General features: G+C 36.3%; 2 protein-coding genes and 1 long non-coding RNA gene across 3 annotated transcripts; all 3 read left to right on the forward strand.

Annotated features, from left to right (window-relative positions):
* The first annotated feature begins 6,098 nt into the window (after positions 1-6,098).
* Positions 6,099-7,558, forward strand: LOC113329118. The gene is made up of 2 exons (XM_026576085.1): positions 6,099-6,234; positions 6,446-7,558. Exons 1-2 carry the CDS (start codon positions 6,171-6,173, stop codon positions 7,255-7,257), a joined length of 876 nt encoding a protein of 291 aa, XP_026431870.1. The 5' UTR covers positions 6,099-6,170; the 3' UTR covers positions 7,258-7,558.
* Positions 7,559-10,821: 3,263 nt separating this feature from the next.
* LOC113329101 (verprolin-like) lies at positions 10,822-12,286 on the forward strand. The gene is made up of 2 exons (XM_026576073.1): positions 10,822-10,898; positions 11,271-12,286. The coding sequence occupies exons 1-2, from the start codon at positions 10,835-10,837 to the stop codon at positions 12,245-12,247; spliced, it is 1,041 nt and encodes a 346-aa protein (XP_026431858.1). The 5' UTR covers positions 10,822-10,834; the 3' UTR covers positions 12,248-12,286.
* Positions 12,287-14,305: 2,019 nt separating this feature from the next.
* LOC113329141 lies at positions 14,306-14,754 on the forward strand. Its single transcript, XR_003349734.1, has 2 exons — positions 14,306-14,355; positions 14,450-14,754. It is a non-coding gene; the product is annotated as an uncharacterized LOC113329141 (long non-coding RNA).
* Positions 14,755-17,329: the final 2,575 nt, after the last annotated feature.

Below are 17,329 nucleotides of genomic sequence, written 5' to 3' on the forward strand. Positions count from 1 at the left end.
CAAGAAGAAATACGCGCTGACGTATTTCAAGGTATAAAAGAAGCAGTTGCAGCAGGAGACACTTAACCAGGTACTGCAGGTAGAATAATTTTACCATCTACCTTTACTGGTGGACCGAGGTATATTATTCAACATTACCAAGATGCCATTTCTATATGAAGACAATTAGGACCACCAGACTTATTTATTACATTCACATGTAATCCAAAATGGTTCGAAATCACAGAAGCTCTAAAGAAAATTCCTGGACAACAACCAATTGATAGACCAGATATAGTTAGTCGGGTATTTCATATAAAACTGAAAGCACTAATGTCTGACCTTGAAGGAAGCAGACACTTTGGAGAAGTACAAGGAGGTATGTATTTTTAACTATTTCATTACAATTTACTCCATCCTTGCTCCACTATTCAATATGCATATTTGGTTCCTAATTTTTCAACTCAAATATTCATCCTAACCCCTGAATTTTAATTGCAACAATATACACTGTCGAATTTCAAACAAGAAGATTGCCGCATGCACATATATTACTGTGGCTTAAACCCGAAGACAAGCCAAAGACTGCAGCACATGTTGATTCAATAATTCAAGCTGAATTCCCAGACCCAGAGAAAGATAGAGTTAGATATGATGCAGTCTGTCAATATATGTTACATGGTCCATGTGGGGCTGTCAAACCTAATTCTCCTTGCATGCATCACAAAAAATGTTCAAAGAAATATCCTAAAAAGTTCTGCTACAAGACAAGTGTTGATGAAAAGGGGTATCCAGTATATAGGCGTCAACAAATGAATTGTGGATTTGAAAAGGAAGGTATCAAGTTATATAATAGATGGGTTGTACCACACAACCTAGACTTATTGGTCAGATATGATGCACATATTAATGTAGAAGTTTGCAATTGCAGAGGTGTGTCAATAAAATACCTTTTCAAGTATTTACACAAAGGAAGTGACCGAGTAACCGCCATTCTGGAAACACCTGCAACAAAGAAAAAGACTTCAAACGATAGTGATATCAGTGATCCAAAAGAAAGTACATCAAACGTAAGTGATACTGTTGCACCAAATAATAAGCCCAAACCGAAATTTGATGAGATTAAGAAATATCTTGACTGTTCGTTATCTATCTTCCTCAGAAACGTTCTGGAGAACATTGAACTTTGAAATTCATTATCGTCGTCCAAGCGTAGAAAGATTACCATTTCATCTCGAAGGAGAGCAGTTGATTTATCATAAAGATACTGAAGGCTTGAGAGATGTTTTGGAAAGAACCGATCCAGATGCAACAAAATTCCTTCGCTGGATGAAAGCTAATAGAGAACACGTAAAAGCAAGGAACCTAACGTATGCAGACTTTCCTTCGGAATGGACATGGGATACAGAGTCTAAAGAATGGAAACCAAGAAAGAGGGGATTCAACAAAATAGGACGCATCTACTATGTCCACCCCACTGCAGGAGAGAAACATTATTTGCGTATTTTATTGAATGTACAAAGAGGTTGTCAGAGCTAAGACGATATTAAAACAGTAGACTGTGTAACTCATCTGACATTCAAATGAGCATGCTTAGCCCTAGGTATGTTAGAAGATGACGGGGAATGGGACCATGCTATAAAGGAAGCAACAACGATATATATTAATGGAAAAAGATTGCGAGAACTTTTCGTTACACTTTTGTTGAATTGCAAAGTCACTGAACCTAAAAAACTATGGAGTGAAAACTGGAAACTTTTGGCAGATGGCATTGAACACGAACACCAAAAACTTTATGGGAATGAGAATTTAACTTACGATGATGATGATTTGAAGAACTATGCTCTTCAAGAAATCGAGTTAATAATGTGGAAACGTGGTAGGACTTTGAAAAAGGATGAATTTTCAGAGGTTCCGTACCCAGACATGTCAGGAATTGATGTTTCTAGGAACCACTTAGTTGCAGAAGAAACAAGCTATGACAGGATTAGTCTACTTGCCGAGGCAGAGAGTTTAAAAAAAGAGTTAAACATAAAACAGAAAATAGTGTTTGACAGTGTCATAGATTCAGTTGAGAAGAAAGATGGTGGTCTTTTTTTTGTGTATGGAAGTGGTGGAACAGGTAAGACATATCTCTGGAGAACCATTATTTCTTATTTACGAGTGCAGGGTAAAATTGTTTTGGCGGTTGCTTCTTCGGGTATAGCGTCCTTACTATTACCAGGCGTCCGTACAGCTCATTCGAGATTCAAAATCCCATTGAGGTTTAGTGAACAATAATGCTGCAATATTTTTAAGAAAACAAATTAAGCCGATTTATTATGCAGGGCCGACTTAATTATCTGGGACGAAGCACCAATGATGCACCGAAATGGACTTGAAGCTTTCCAGAGAACCCTAGCTGATTTAATGATGGAAAAAAATGGAGGAAAGGAATTGTTTGGTAGAAAAACATTGGTTCTTGGTGGTGATTTCAGGCAAATTTTACCGGTAATTGAGGAAGGGTCGAGAGAGGAAATAGTTAATGCTTCTATAAGCAGGTTAAAACTATTGAAACATTTTAAAGTCTTTGAATTAACAGATAATATGCGTCTGCTGACCGGAGATACGTCTGTTGAAAAAAGAGAAGAAGTTGAAGAATTTTCAAAATGGGTTCTTGATGTGGGTAATGGTAAGTTACCAACAATCAGTTTGGATGGATCGAAAGATACAGATTGGGTGGAAATACCTTCAGACTTACTAATACGGTGTCAAGAAAATCACCTCGACACAATAGTACGAACAATGTATCCCGACTTGCTAATACACATGCGTGATAAGAATTATCTTGCTGATCGGAGTATATTAGCGCCAACAAATGAATGTGTGCACAGCCCAAATTCACACATCTTAGCATGTATACCAGGTGAAGAACATACATATTTGAGTGCTGATTACATTGGACCAGAATCGACGGAATATCATTCGAGCGTTATTTTATACGACAAAGAGTTTCTTAACAAGCATGAATGTTCTGGAATGGCTAGACACAAGCTAACCTTGAAAGTTGGAGTGCCAATCATGCTACTCCGAAATATAAGCCAACCAGATGGACTATGCAATGGTACTAGATTGATTGTCAAACAATTGGGGAAAAAGTAATTGAATCGGAGATACTCACAGGTCCAGGTGTTGGAAATATTGTTTTTATCCCGCGAATAGTAATGACTACACCCGAAACAAGTCTTCCGTTTATCCTGCATCGAACACAATTCCCAGTAAGAGTATGCTATGCCATGACGATAAATAAAAGTCAAGGACAAAGCCTTCCAAATATTGGTGTCTACCTAGACAAGCCTGTATTCACTCATGGTCAGTTGTATGTAGCTGTTTCAAGGACAACTTCGAGAAAAGGATTAAAAATATTAATCAAAAAGAACGACAATGAGCCTGAAGGATATACACAAAATGTTGTGTATGAGGAGATATTTGATAATCATTAGACATTTATGTACTTTCAAATTCATTCAATGTAAAATTTCCATAAAAAATCTTTGCATCCATGTTTTTAGAACTAAAGATGATTTTTACTGTTAAGCATTTTTACAAACAAGTGATGCACATTAACATAATATTTGAGTACAACAGTTATGAATGTAAGCAACTCATTATCAAAATCTAAAATCAGGTAAGCCTGCCTTAAGCAATACATGATGACATTGATATACATTCTTTCAACATTTGTATAGTATGCAACATACCTTTTTAGAAATAAAATTTGAATTCTTCTCATCCAAATCGAATAAAAATGATGGACGTGTTGGAATTTGGTTGTTAAGAGTAAAAGAAAAGGGTGGTTGTTATCGTGGTACTTATAGTGGGGACGTCCCATTATTCAAGAGTTTTTGATACCTGGTGAGGCCCAATGTCTTACTAAGTTTACTGCCTAATTTCTTCAAAAAAACAAAAAATACTTATGCACTTAAAAAAAACGTTTGGATAATCATACCAAACTTAGGTTGATAGGCGCAACAATATTATTTTTTTTCTCAATGAAATTCATTTTGCTGTACAAATGTATGGACTCCTCCCTACTTGACTGTTAAAAGATGAATTTTAACGAGCATGTAACGAGACACAACAAGGGGTTCACCAGGCATCTCACCATCAGTTGAAATTTTGGACTACTCATTTGTTTAGCTCCTAAGTAAATTTGGATAAAAATCTATAATTTAGTTGTAAAATTAAATCAGCGAGCAATTGACACTCCGGTCGACAGCCAGGAAGAAAATATTGTGGCCTTAAGGAAGCATCACCCTTTGATGCTCAGAACCAGCTTATCGGTCCAAGACAATGTCTACATAGTAGTATTTACACTCTTCTAGGGGTACATTTTCTGGCCATCTCATTGAAGTTTGACATGAGAGACATTGTGTAACACTGGGCGCCTTGGAAGGATTTCTCTGTTTTATTGTGTAACAGAGCAGTACCAAGGTACAAGCTAGAATTGAAAGTAAAAGATGATACACAAATAGCTGTCATAATCGTACTTGGACAAACAGCTGAGCCACTCCTAAATAATGTGAGAGTATCAAAACTTATGGAAATAAGCACCATTAACATTGAGGTATGATAGTAAAACTAAAGCACTGGAACACAATATTATGATACTGAATGCGACTATCTAAAAAAATAATTCGTTTGACAGGAAAATTTGGCTGAAAATGTGAGCGAAATATGGGGCTCAATAGCAATGTCGTGTATCTTCGAAGTGCACCTAAATCGAAATTATTTCAACTACACAACTTTCTCGGTGCAAAATATTTATCCCTTAGACTATGGACTGGAAGCAAAATATAGAATCAAAAAGATGGAACAGGTAATTGTAAAGTTCAAAGTTTCTTTACTAACATACAAATTGTAAAGATAATATACAAATTGAAAGTAACTTATGTGTCTTTACAGGATTCAAACAATAATGATGCAAATAATGAATGCTTCAAAGAGATAACCTGTGCAGCGGAATAGGAGGGAAATAGCAAACAGTCGGAGGTACATACAGAAATGCAAACATTAGCAGAGTCAGACAATGAAAAGGATGAAAACTTTGAAGACATAATCGCATTAGCAGAATTGGCTGAAAAGAAAGAATATCCCACGCAACATTAGAGTAAAACGTCAAAAAAAATTAGACATACAGTTTTGATTATTCGTATTTCTTTCAGAAAGAACCAAATAAATTTGAATAGCATAAATTTAAATTAACTTATACTTTTCGTCGTTATTTATTTGAGGTTAGTATGATTATTAAAATTTCATGTATAGTTTATTTACTATTCAAATTTAACATAGATTTACTATTGAGAGTTTGAGATCAAAACAATCATAAATTATGATAGTGATCTATATTCGCCCCGCACGGGGAGCGAAGCCCCAAGCACACCAAATTAAAAGGAAAAAATGCCCGATCCGTAGCACGGGCATAAATCTAGTAACTTATAATTTTGATGTCCAATTATGTGTACACTCCTTTGAAAAAACAAAAACACCATATTGACTATTAAACAAAACGGATGTTTTCTACTTCTCCTTTGAAAAAACAAAAACACCATATTTGCTATTCCAAAACGGATGTTCTAATTTTAATCTTAATTTTGAGTGGTATTTTACATTTTACCCCTTATCACCTGTGTAAAGTAAGATCCTACTTCTGCAGGTTGTTCCCAATTATACTCTATCTAATAATGTTGAGTTTGATTGCAGTTTTAAATTTTCCGACCATCTGGGCCGGCCCCTCACAGACAAGCACGTCAAGTAGACGTGCTTAATTATTTTATCGAGCATTATTAGTTTTGAATCGACCAATTAATTTAATGCCATCAAGAAGTTCCCTGATTAATAGAATTAATTTTTAAGATATATATATAAACATTAATTGGATATAGTCACATCTCAAGGAGGACGAGGTTTGCATCCTGACCACTCTCATGTATATCCTCCATCTCACAACCTTTACATTACCGTGTTAAACCCACAAAAATTGGGATTTTGTGAATCCTTCAAATGTCAACCCCAATATTTTAACAAATAAGTATTTAATCATCTTCTATCTCAACCTGCTGTTTATGCTATAAATATACAGATGCGTTCGAGTACCTAAAGAACACAATAACAAAAATAAGTAGCAAGAAAAACTAATATTCATCAAAGTGATGGGGTTCTCATCATCTGTTGGGTTCTTTCTCGCTCTAACGATCGCTTTGTCGATGATTTTAGGTAAGTAGTATACTTATGTTTAGTCACTATTCTTGTTCTGCTGGTCATTTATACTTGCATCTCATAAGATTCTGATCTTTAAAATGGTTCATATTTTTTTCTACAAGCTTGTGGCGTTATCTATGCTTATTGTATATTTTATGGACTTTGTTGTATCTATGTGACTAATTAATAATTGTCCCTATCTGATGTCCTATACACATATGTCCAGAGATTCAAACAGCCGCTGCACAATGTCGAGGCACAGATACAGAAAGATCATTTAGCATAACTCGCGGCCCGTTTAATTGCCAACGTTGTCGAGATGGCTGTAAAGCCAGATGTGATGCTATGAGAGCTATACGGGGTAGTGGGAATTGCCGACGTAGATTTGTAATACAAACTGATGTAACTATTGGATTGAAGTGCGGATGTTGTTGTCGTCGAGTAAGAACTCCACCCCGACCTAGACCTCCACCCCCACCTCTAGCTCTATTCGGGCCTCCACCACCACTTCCGGACCTATTCGGACCTCCACCACCACTTCTAGACCTATTCGGGCCTCCATCACCACTTCCAGACCTATTCACCCCTCCGCTTCCAACTTGTAGCCTCATTCCGTTCGACTTTGATGGCTGCATTGCTTGTGCAACTGAGTGTGAAACGAAGTGTTCTTTATTGGGTACTTCAGTGGCAGCGGAACGGTGCATACGGCGAGGATCCTCTATAAGAGAGTGCGAGTGTTGTTGTGAAGACAACACATCACCACCCCAACCCCTACCTGCACCCGCACCCGCACCCTTAGCATTACCTCCTTCATCAACCCCACCACCACCTCCAAATACCAAGTGTGCAGCGGGGGAGGAATATATTTCCATTCAATTCTCTAACGATACATCTTGCACTACTTGTGCAACTGACTGCCTAAGAAGGTGCTCTGCATCACTGGATATTCCATCGTTGTCCAGCCAGAGCTGCAAAGTTGATGCTTCCTCGTCCTCGGAGTTTTGCGAATGTTGTTGTACTGCCGAAGAGACAAACTGATCTTGTGAAACCAATTTGCTAGTGGTTAATTAATTACTATATTAGTAATTAGTTATACTACATGTTTTTTCTTTTTATATTATTTCAATTAGCTGCGGTTTTATGGGAATATTGAATACTGATGAACTAGTATGTATGAGTTCGGTATGAACTTAATTATACATACATATTTCATTAATATGATCATTGGACCATCAAATATTTTAGCAGCATCTTGTATTTGTATTTGTATTTGTATTTGCAATGTTGTACTGGTGTGCCTCTGTTGGAATTTGAATCAAAATGTTATCGTGTGAGTTAGTATTGGTTTCATAGTTTAAAATTCGAGAGATGTGTGCTTGGGTTTTCATCACTGATGGACCTTTTTGGCAATTGGGATTTCATTTCAATTGAACCTTTTGGCTTCTTTCTGTGTTCACGTCGGACACGGCACCGAATCACTTGCGACTCCTCTACTTTTGCAGAAGACTGCATTCGAAATAGTAGTAGCCGTGGCAGAAGTAAACTTACTTAGATAATTGTTTGGTGGAAATGATTTGGGATTATGTATAATTAATTATTAATATTTATCTAGTGAGTTTTTCCGTTTCTAATAGCAAATATGATTTTGTGTTCGACAGTCAGAGATCACGTCAGTACGTTATGACCAAAATCCTTGATAATTAAATATTTTATCAATAGTATTGTGGGAGGAACAAGGCTCTCAAATTTTGAGAACCAAAGAAAATCAATTTAGGACATGGATTGACAACATCAAGATTCATACTTACTTTGGTATGGAGAAATAGGTTCTATCACATTCTAGCTTTTAGCTCAACTTTTCCCCAAGATTCTTGTTTCCTCAGATGGTTTTTAATCAAAACGGATAAAAACTAAGAGTTCGATGTAAAGGTCAAGTAGCGCCAAATAGGTTCACATCAAAAACATGATTAACACGAAAAACTCACTTAGTTAAATCTATTGTATGTAAAAAAAATATGTATTTAATCTTATCCCAAATTTTCGGCTCCTCAAATCCATTTCTTCGCTCCTATTAAAAGTATTCGTAATCATTAGTGATAGAGAGTCCCCACGTAGTACATGTCTTCCTCATCCTCTCCTTTATTAATGCTGAAATTGTAGACCGGAAACGTGGGAGGATGATTACAGACGTCCCTAAAATGGAAATGTTATGCTGCAATTTAAATTCCTCTCCATCTTCCTCCCATCTTCCTATGCGTAGTGCGCCTCCACTAAACCGCGGACATTTCTTTGTCTAAGAAAAAAGATATTCGCGAAGATTTTGATCGTATAGTAATCGTTGAAATTAAACTTTAAATGTGTTCACCTAATTAGGAATCTGACAGAAAGCAAATGAATCAATCTTTAAATGTGTTTATCTAATTACGAATCACTGATTGAGTGATTCTTAATGTCTTCTTAAACTACTGTGCGTTGTGTTGCTGGCATGACTGATTCAAATGATTGGAGCTCAAATGAGTCTTCTAATCAAATTTCTGATAGCAAACTACTGATTTTTGGGGATAGGAAGTGTTTTTGCAATTTTTGCAAGGCCAACAATTACTTTGATCACCACGTTTCTCTTCATTCTGAGTTTGACGAAATTAACTTCAAACATTCTGAGTTCACTCTCTAAAGGCTAAACATCTACAGAGGTGTGGAGAAGTTTTAAACCACAACACACAACAAGAGTTTTTTCTAGTCCAAGCGGCTAATGATTGTGCCCACCAAGCATCTGTGATTCTGTGATAAAATAGTAACTATCCAAATCCTTCAAATAATTTTTCTCGACAAAGCACTTGCATCACTTTCCAAAAATAACATGCATTAGTTTTAGTCTTAGCTTCATAGCTTTCTCGAGAGCAACATAAATCACTTGCGACTCCTCTACTCCTGCAGAAGAATGCATTCGAATTTCGAAATATTAGTTGCGGCAGCAGAAGTAAACATACTGTTGCTGATCAAACATTCCACAGAGCAAAGAATCTAGGCATCTACCTGCAATCATTGGTGATAGAGAGTCGCCCACGTAAATCCAGCTGCAATCAGCTGACACCATGTTGATCAGATCACATCTTCCTCTTCCATTAAAAAAAAATAATAATAAATAAAAAATAATGTCTTCCTCATCCTCTCCTGCATCTTGTTATAATTATAAATCGGAAACGTGGGAGGATGTTTCAAAATGTCCCTAAATTGGAAATATTGTTCTGCAATTTAAATTCCTCTCTGTATTCATCCTATCTTCGTAGTGCACCGCCACTAAACCATGGACATTTCTTTTTCTAAGAAAAAAGATATCCTCGAAGATTTTGTTCTGATAGAAATCGTAGAAAAATTAATCTTAAATTGTGTTTACTATTTGGGAATCTGACGGACAGCAAATGAGTTAATCATGGATGCCAAAACACTAATCGGGAACTAATATAATATAGCACATTCCTAACATGAGCTAATTAAAAATATTTTGCTGAGTGATTCTTGAACTACGGGCTTTGGGCACAGCTTCCCGGAAATCATATCTAAAGCCCAACTAAAGCTCTTCATACATGCCAAAGGGCAAATAGCTCTACATAAATGTCAAACTGGCTAAAATTAACCAAGGACATGAAACAAAACAGATAATGAGTTTCAGCTCTTCCGACGACATTAAAAGTTATCAAGTGAAGAAACTTAAAATTTCATCTAAACACCATCAAGAGACGACTATTCATTCACAAATGGATATCCACCACCACCGGATACAATAATAAACCGAGTGATCTTGTTATGGATGCAGAATCGGTTTGCAAGGATGGATGAAATTGTGGTCTACAACTGGAACTGGACTTTGCAACTGGGAGTCTATGTAGACACACTACCGAACCCAGCTCTAATACCATATATAGATTCGACATTTAGCTGTATTTCGGAACATCTTGTTATAACTTAATTATGTGCGCACTCCTTTAAAAAAATATGCACAAATAAAAACCATATTGGCTATTCTAAACCGGACGTTTTCTACTTAATAGAATTAGTTTTTCTTCTATGTAAACCTAATTTTAATCTTAATTTTGAGTGGTATTTTGCATTTTACCCCTTATCACCCATGTAAAGCGAGATCCTACTTCAGACAGAGGTTGCTCCCAATTATACTCTATCCAATAATGTTGAGTTCGATTGCAATTTCAAATTTTCCAACTAGCTTGGCCGGCCCCTTACAGACAATCCCGTCAAGTAGACGTGGTTAATTATTTTAGCGGGCATTATTAGTTTTGAATCGACCAATTAATTGAAAAGTTAATGCCATCAAGAAGGTCCCTGATTAGTAGAATTAATTTTTAAGTTAATGCCATCAAGAAGTTCACAACTCAGCGAGAACGAGGTTTGCATCCTGACCACTCTTATCACAGCCTGTACATTACCGTGTTAAACCCACAATAATTGGGATGTTGTGAATCCTTCAAATCTCAACCCCAATATTTTAACAAATAACTGAGTAATTTAATCAACTCAGGTTGCTATTTCTGCTATAAATACAAACACTTTCAAGTGAGAAAATAAGCAGTAAGAAATACTAATACTCATCAAAGCGATGGAGTTCTCATCATCTCTTAGGTTCTTTCTCGCCGTAACGATCGCTTTATCGATGATATTACGTAAGTAGTATCTTTATCTTTAGTACCTCTGTTCTCGTTCTAGATAACTGCAGCCATTTACTTGCCCCCATATAATAATCAAACCTAACTCTATATATGTATACTTCTTTCAGCCATTTTAGTCTCTAATTTGTATGTTTTACGTTATGAACATGATGTTCTTCCGTAATTTTACCAAGAGATCGATACTGATCTTTAAATGGTTTATCTTTCTTCCTACAAACTCGTGTGTTTATGCGTATTTATTATGGATTTTGTTGTATTATTTTTGTGTTACAACAAAATCTAATACAAACACCGGCAGCCATTTTAGTCTCTAAACGTATTTATTAGGAATTTTCTGTATTTGATGCCGTATGTATATATGTCCAGAGATGCAAACACCGGCAGCAGCTATCTCCTGTGACCCTGCTGTTGAAACTAGTGTTATGACTCGCTCGACTTTCAAAACTTGTCGAAGGGACTTGGAAATCATATGTCAATCGCGAAGCAGAGAAGTGTCAAAGTCAGAGTTTAACTTCTTCCCTACAAATCCGGATAAGAATAACTGCGAGGGTTGTTGCCAAGTACCACGCCCATCTCCATTTCCACCAACACCTCCTGCTCCAGTCGACTGGAAGAAATGTCGAGCCGGGGATACAGATAAATTATTTCAACTAAATGGCAATCCGAAAGATTGCAACCGTTGTTTTCGTAGCTGTGAAAGTAAATGTGGTATAGCTAGAGCCGCTGATCAGGCTTGTGTGCGAAGATTTAGAATAAGAGATAATGTGTATCAGGGATTAACCTGCGCATGTTGTTGTAGGGAAAGAATAGTTCTCCCTCCAACCCCACCTCTCCCACTATTCGGGCCTCCACCACCTCTCCCACTAACGCCAACTTCGGATAATATATGTAGACCCGAAGATACCTCGGTTGGGTTTACGATATCCGATCCTCCTGGCTGCAGTTCTTGTCCAGTTCAGTGTGAATCAAAATGTACTAAATTGGGTACTTCATTGGTCCTTGAGCAGTGCAGACGAGGATCTCCTTCGAGGTGCAAGTGTTGTTGTGGAGACAACAAATCACCACCCCTACCCTCACCCCCACCTCCGCCCCCACCTTCACCCCTCCCTATAACTCCAATTGTACCTCCCTTATTAGCCCCACCACCACCACCTTCAAATAATAAAATTTGCAGTTCTGGGGAAAAGTATGATGAGCATCGAAGCTTCAAAACTAGATCTTGCCAATTTTGTGATACTGACTGCGCAGCCCGATGCACCAGTGCCCGTGCTACAATGACGATGCAGAAGTGCACAATCGAAACTAAGTCGGTGCTTTGTGAATGTTGTTGTACTCCTAATTAAAGACAACACAGTGGCTGCCACAAGTTTATCATCACCTAACTAGCTACGGCGTGTGATAAGTTCGTCTTGTGAAACCAATTTGCTAGTGGTTAATTAATTACTGTATGCAAGTAATTAGTTACACTACATGTTTTTCTTTTCAAGTTATTTCCGTTAGCTGCGGTATTGTGAAAATATTAATGAACTATGTGTATGAGTTCGATATGAACTTAGTTATACATACATATTCCATTAATATGATCATTGGACCATTAAAAGAATAGCAGCGTCTTGTATTTCTATTTGTATTTGTAATGTTGTTCTGGTGTGCCAGTGTTGGAATTTCGAATCAAAATGTTATTTATTTGTAACGTGTTACAGGGGCGGCATGGTTTACTAGAGGGGCGGCAGTGTGATATTAATGTCTCTCTAGTTGATTAGGGGATGTCCTATAAAGGGTGTAAATTAACTAGATTATTCTCCCCATTTTTTAACCTAAAACAAAGCTAAATTGAAAATTTGTTTTCTTTCTTCTTCTCTTCTCCTCCTCCCATCAACCGTAACCTCCATTAAAACTCAAAATTTCATCATCTTTGATTAATCGACGATTCGAAAATTAATCAAGCGTAGTGTAATGATTTATATGAGGTATGTTTTGAAAACCCATTTACGATTTGGTTTATTTGGTTTGATTTAAATTTAATTTCTATCAAAAATTAGGGTTTTGGATGAAAATTGAAATTCAAATTTCTGGGTTTATGTGAGTTACGGTTGATTTTAACTCAGTTACGAACCGTAACTGGATATTTTGATGTTGTTATGGTTGGTAATAGTTCAATTACCAACCTATGTTCTTATATCTGAGAATTTTCCTCTGTTACGGTTGGTATCGAGCATTTGGTTACCAACCATAACTGAGTTACGGTTGGTATCGAGCATTTAGTTACCAACCGTAACTGGTTTTACGGTTGGGTTTTCTACAAATTTAACCAGTTACCGTTGGTAGTTCATCTATTACGAACCGTAACTTCGATTTACGGTTGATTATGAGCAAAATTCCAACCATAATTAGCTCTGAAAATGTGAAAAAAATGATTTGTTTTACGTATTTTAGATAACTTTGAGCAACAAAAAGCTAGTTGGGACTAATTTAGAATTATACACGATCATTTTCAGGTCCTGGTTCTTCATTTTGTTGATTAATTTTTTCAATTGATTGAGATTGACCTTCTCCTCTAAACTTTTTTTTTAACCTCTAAAAATCTGATTTTGGTTTTTATTTTGAGTTAATATAATTGAAATTAATCATTAACACTAAACTTGATTATCATTATTAAACAAGGTTATCAATTATCAGGATTAATTCGTCATTTCCAGTATTTTTCTTTTAAGGGACACCTTGAATGATTATGTAATGATCCTTTTTGTCCTATTAGAATGTCGTCCCTCTAATAAATCATTCCGCCTTTACATTTATTTATTATTATGTGAATCAACACCGGTGGATCTTCTATTTTGGCGGTTGGGCTTTATCTTGGGCTTCATTGCTTCTTTTTGAAAGATTTTTTTTTTTGGGACCATTAAATTTTGTAGGGGACTATTCATCCATATATATACATGGCAGGTCAGTGAGTAAAAATTTAGCGCCCCTTATCTATATTTTAATTGATCCCAAAATACATTTTTAATTTAATATTTAAGCTAGTTAAAATAATAGATTTTATTAGGAAGATTAGCTTATATGTTGTACTGGTGTGCTTCTGTTGGAATTTGAATCAAAATGTTATCGTTTGTTTTCATAGTTTAAAATTGGAGAGATGTGTTTTCATCACTGATGAACCTTTTTGGCAATTGGGATTTCATTTCAATTGAACCTTTTGGCTTCTTTTTGTGTTCACGTCGGACACGGGTGGGTCCGTGCTACCCAGACTACCACCCTCCCAGTTACTTTTAACATAACTCATCCATGGTTAAGCCTAAGTCGAGCATTGATGTTCTCCTTGACGATGAACTAGTAGTCGAGAAGAATTTGTCTAGGAATCACATTGGAAATTCAGGAAACTCTACTTCTCGGTTTCAAAACAACTAAACACTACCATGTGTTCTCTAGTTATGCTGTCATTGGACCGGTGTGCTTCTTGTATCTAGAAATTACAAATTTTGTTTGTTTGCCCTTTCCTCTCTAACAAACTATGTTGTGTCCTGTTTCCCCTTTCTTCGCAGGTTACTCTTGTTTGTACAATTGGAAGCCCATAAATGATTATGGGTTATGACTGTTATCCTGACTATCATGACTGCGAGACTGATGAAATCATGGATCCAAGTGATTTGTGATGTGATATAGATGGAGTACTTGGAGATGTTTCAGGAGCTCATGTAAGAGAACGGCCAACTGAGAGTTTGATTTGATTTTAAAGTTTTTAAAGTTTAATATGTAATTTTGGATTACTATTTTTTTTTTAAATTGTGTTCATCGATTCTATTTTTATGAATGTTGTTTTAGTAATTAATGAAAAGTTTATTTTCAACTGTTTTGTTAGGATTCTATTTCATTTTCAGATTTCATTTGATTCAGAATTCTTTTTCCAGATTCAATTGAAGCAAAATAAGACCAAATCTGAATCTGAAATCATTCAGATTCACAAATAAAATGACGGAACATTCTTGTCTGAATTAGTATTATGAAAATGCCTCCTAAATGGCATATGTCTACTGTTATTGTTTTTTTACATACAAAAACGGTGGTATTTAATAACAGGTTCCTAATGTGACTTTAAGTCACAAATTTTATTCGTCATACTTAATGACGTTTTCTATTTGTCATTTATAAAGAGTCACACCAAATAAATAACGGTTTGAATAAGAGATGAAAACCATGGAAAATCATGTTTTATAACAGACTTCACTCGTTATTTTTAGCCCCTTTTGGACTAGTGAATATAAATATGATGTTGAGGTTGATTTAAGTATCTTACACATGCTTTCAATATTTATTATCAAGGAGAGAGAAATATGTTTGATTTTGGACATAGAAATATTATTGCCATTCGGCCATTCATATATAGAAGATCCACAGAAGTTCTCTCTAGATGAAAATTCCACGGAAGTTCTCTCAAGATGTTGAGATTAAAACGCATTAGAATTTAAGAATCAACCAATTATTTAGGCTTGTAGGAACATATTTCATTCGGTTCTTCATGTTGATGGCTAAACGATATTCCAAGATTGGGAAGATTTGCTGACCTCTTCACCGTCAAAAAAAAACAAAAACAAGTTAAGCTTTCTAATATAAATGTAAACTAGACATTCATCTAGAGATTCACCTTGACAATGTGAATATAAATTTGCTGACCTCTTCACAATTCGCGCTCATCAATGTAAACTAGACATTCACTTTGACAATGTGAAGCTATCCTAGTACGCTTTTGCTTATCTAAATTAATTTCAATATATTAAATAACCATTTTTAGATTTAATAAAATCTGCAAATTTTAAAAAATAAAATTTACATTTAATCCATAAAAAATGACAAACAACACCATTGGAGATGAACTATTTTTCCTCCCTAAATTCAAGGAAAAATTTGAATGAAAATGTCTTTAAAATTTACACACAACCACCATTGAAGAAGCTCTTAGGCGCAAAAATTTAAAATTTCTACACTAATCGAATCTTTAAAGGGTTGTTTGTACCCTAATATTTTACATCAGAAATGGGCTTGCTTATGCCTAATATGCTCTTCTTATTAGTCAAGTATGTCTCACTAGGCCTCACAAGCACTATCCATAGAAGCCTATGAACAAAGATCCAAGTCAAGGCAAGGAGGGCCCACGTCATCATTGCCATGTCAGTCGCCACGTCATCACCAAGACACCATAAAAAGTGTGCCATGTCAGCACCAAGACACCACAAAAAGTATGCCACGTCAATAACGACGCCACGTCATCCTGGTTGGCCACGTCATCAAACAAGTCACAATTGTCGACGGCATACCCTGGCGGCCATTGTCGGCGACAACCCTATATATATCTTTGGCTACAGTGTTGGGAACTACTTTACGTGCAGTGTTTAGAGAAGTTTATCCTCAACAGGGCAACCGTAATAATTGTGCTGCTCCTCCACCACCTCCACCACCTCCTCCTCCTCCTGCTGGTAATGAAACTCATATTAGGGATAACTCTATCAATCTTAAGTTTCCAACTTTTGATGGACATGATCCGGATGGTTGGATTTTTAGTGTTGATCAGTATTTTATCCTACATACGGTTGCTGGTAATTTGAAGCTAACCATTGCTTCTGCTCATCTTAAGGGTTATGCCAATGCTTGGTATCGCTGGAAACGAACAACGGTTCATGTCACCACTTGGACAGAATTTTGTACCCTTGTTCGTGCTCGTTTTTCTCCAGCCGAGTTTATTGATGCCAAAATGGCAATCAGTACAATAAAGCAGAAAGGTACGGTTCGAGAATACATCCCTGAGTTTGAACGTTTGTTGAACTTTGTTACTGATTTACCAGAAGATCACCTGGTCAATTGTTTTATTCACTCGTTAAAACCAGAGATCAGTTCTGTGGTTAAGTTACTTGAACCTTCAACCTTAACTGCTGCTTTCACAAAAGCAATCAACCAAGAAGAAGTTTTAACAACACGCCAACCTTATCGTTCTCCTATGTTTCGATCTTCCACTGCTCCTTCAAATACTCAGATTAAACGAAATCCCTTACCTGCTGGAGCTAAAAGACTTACTTGGGAAGAACAAAAATAGAAACGAAGCAAAGGACTTTGTTTCAATTGTGATCAATTATTTACTCCTGGTCATTTATGATTGAAACCGAGATTGTTAATCTTAGAAGGAGCTCCATAGATGGTTATATCAGATACTCTCGTTGAGCAAGAAGACACTATCGAGTTAACCGAGGATGATTCTGATGCTGTTATATCATTTAATTCTCTTATGGGTTCTTCTTTCCCTAGGACTATGAGTGTTAAAGGTCTTTCTAAAGCTCAGCCTCTTACAATTTTAATTGATTCTGGTGCCACCCGTAATTTTCTTCATCTTACATTAGCTAAACGTTGTGGATATTCTTTACAACCTAAGGATA

Source organism: Papaver somniferum, unplaced genomic scaffold, assembly GCF_003573695.1.
Source record: "Papaver somniferum cultivar HN1 unplaced genomic scaffold, ASM357369v1 unplaced-scaffold_115, whole genome shotgun sequence".
In the NCBI taxonomy this organism is placed as follows: Eukaryota; Viridiplantae; Streptophyta; class Magnoliopsida; order Ranunculales; family Papaveraceae; genus Papaver; species Papaver somniferum.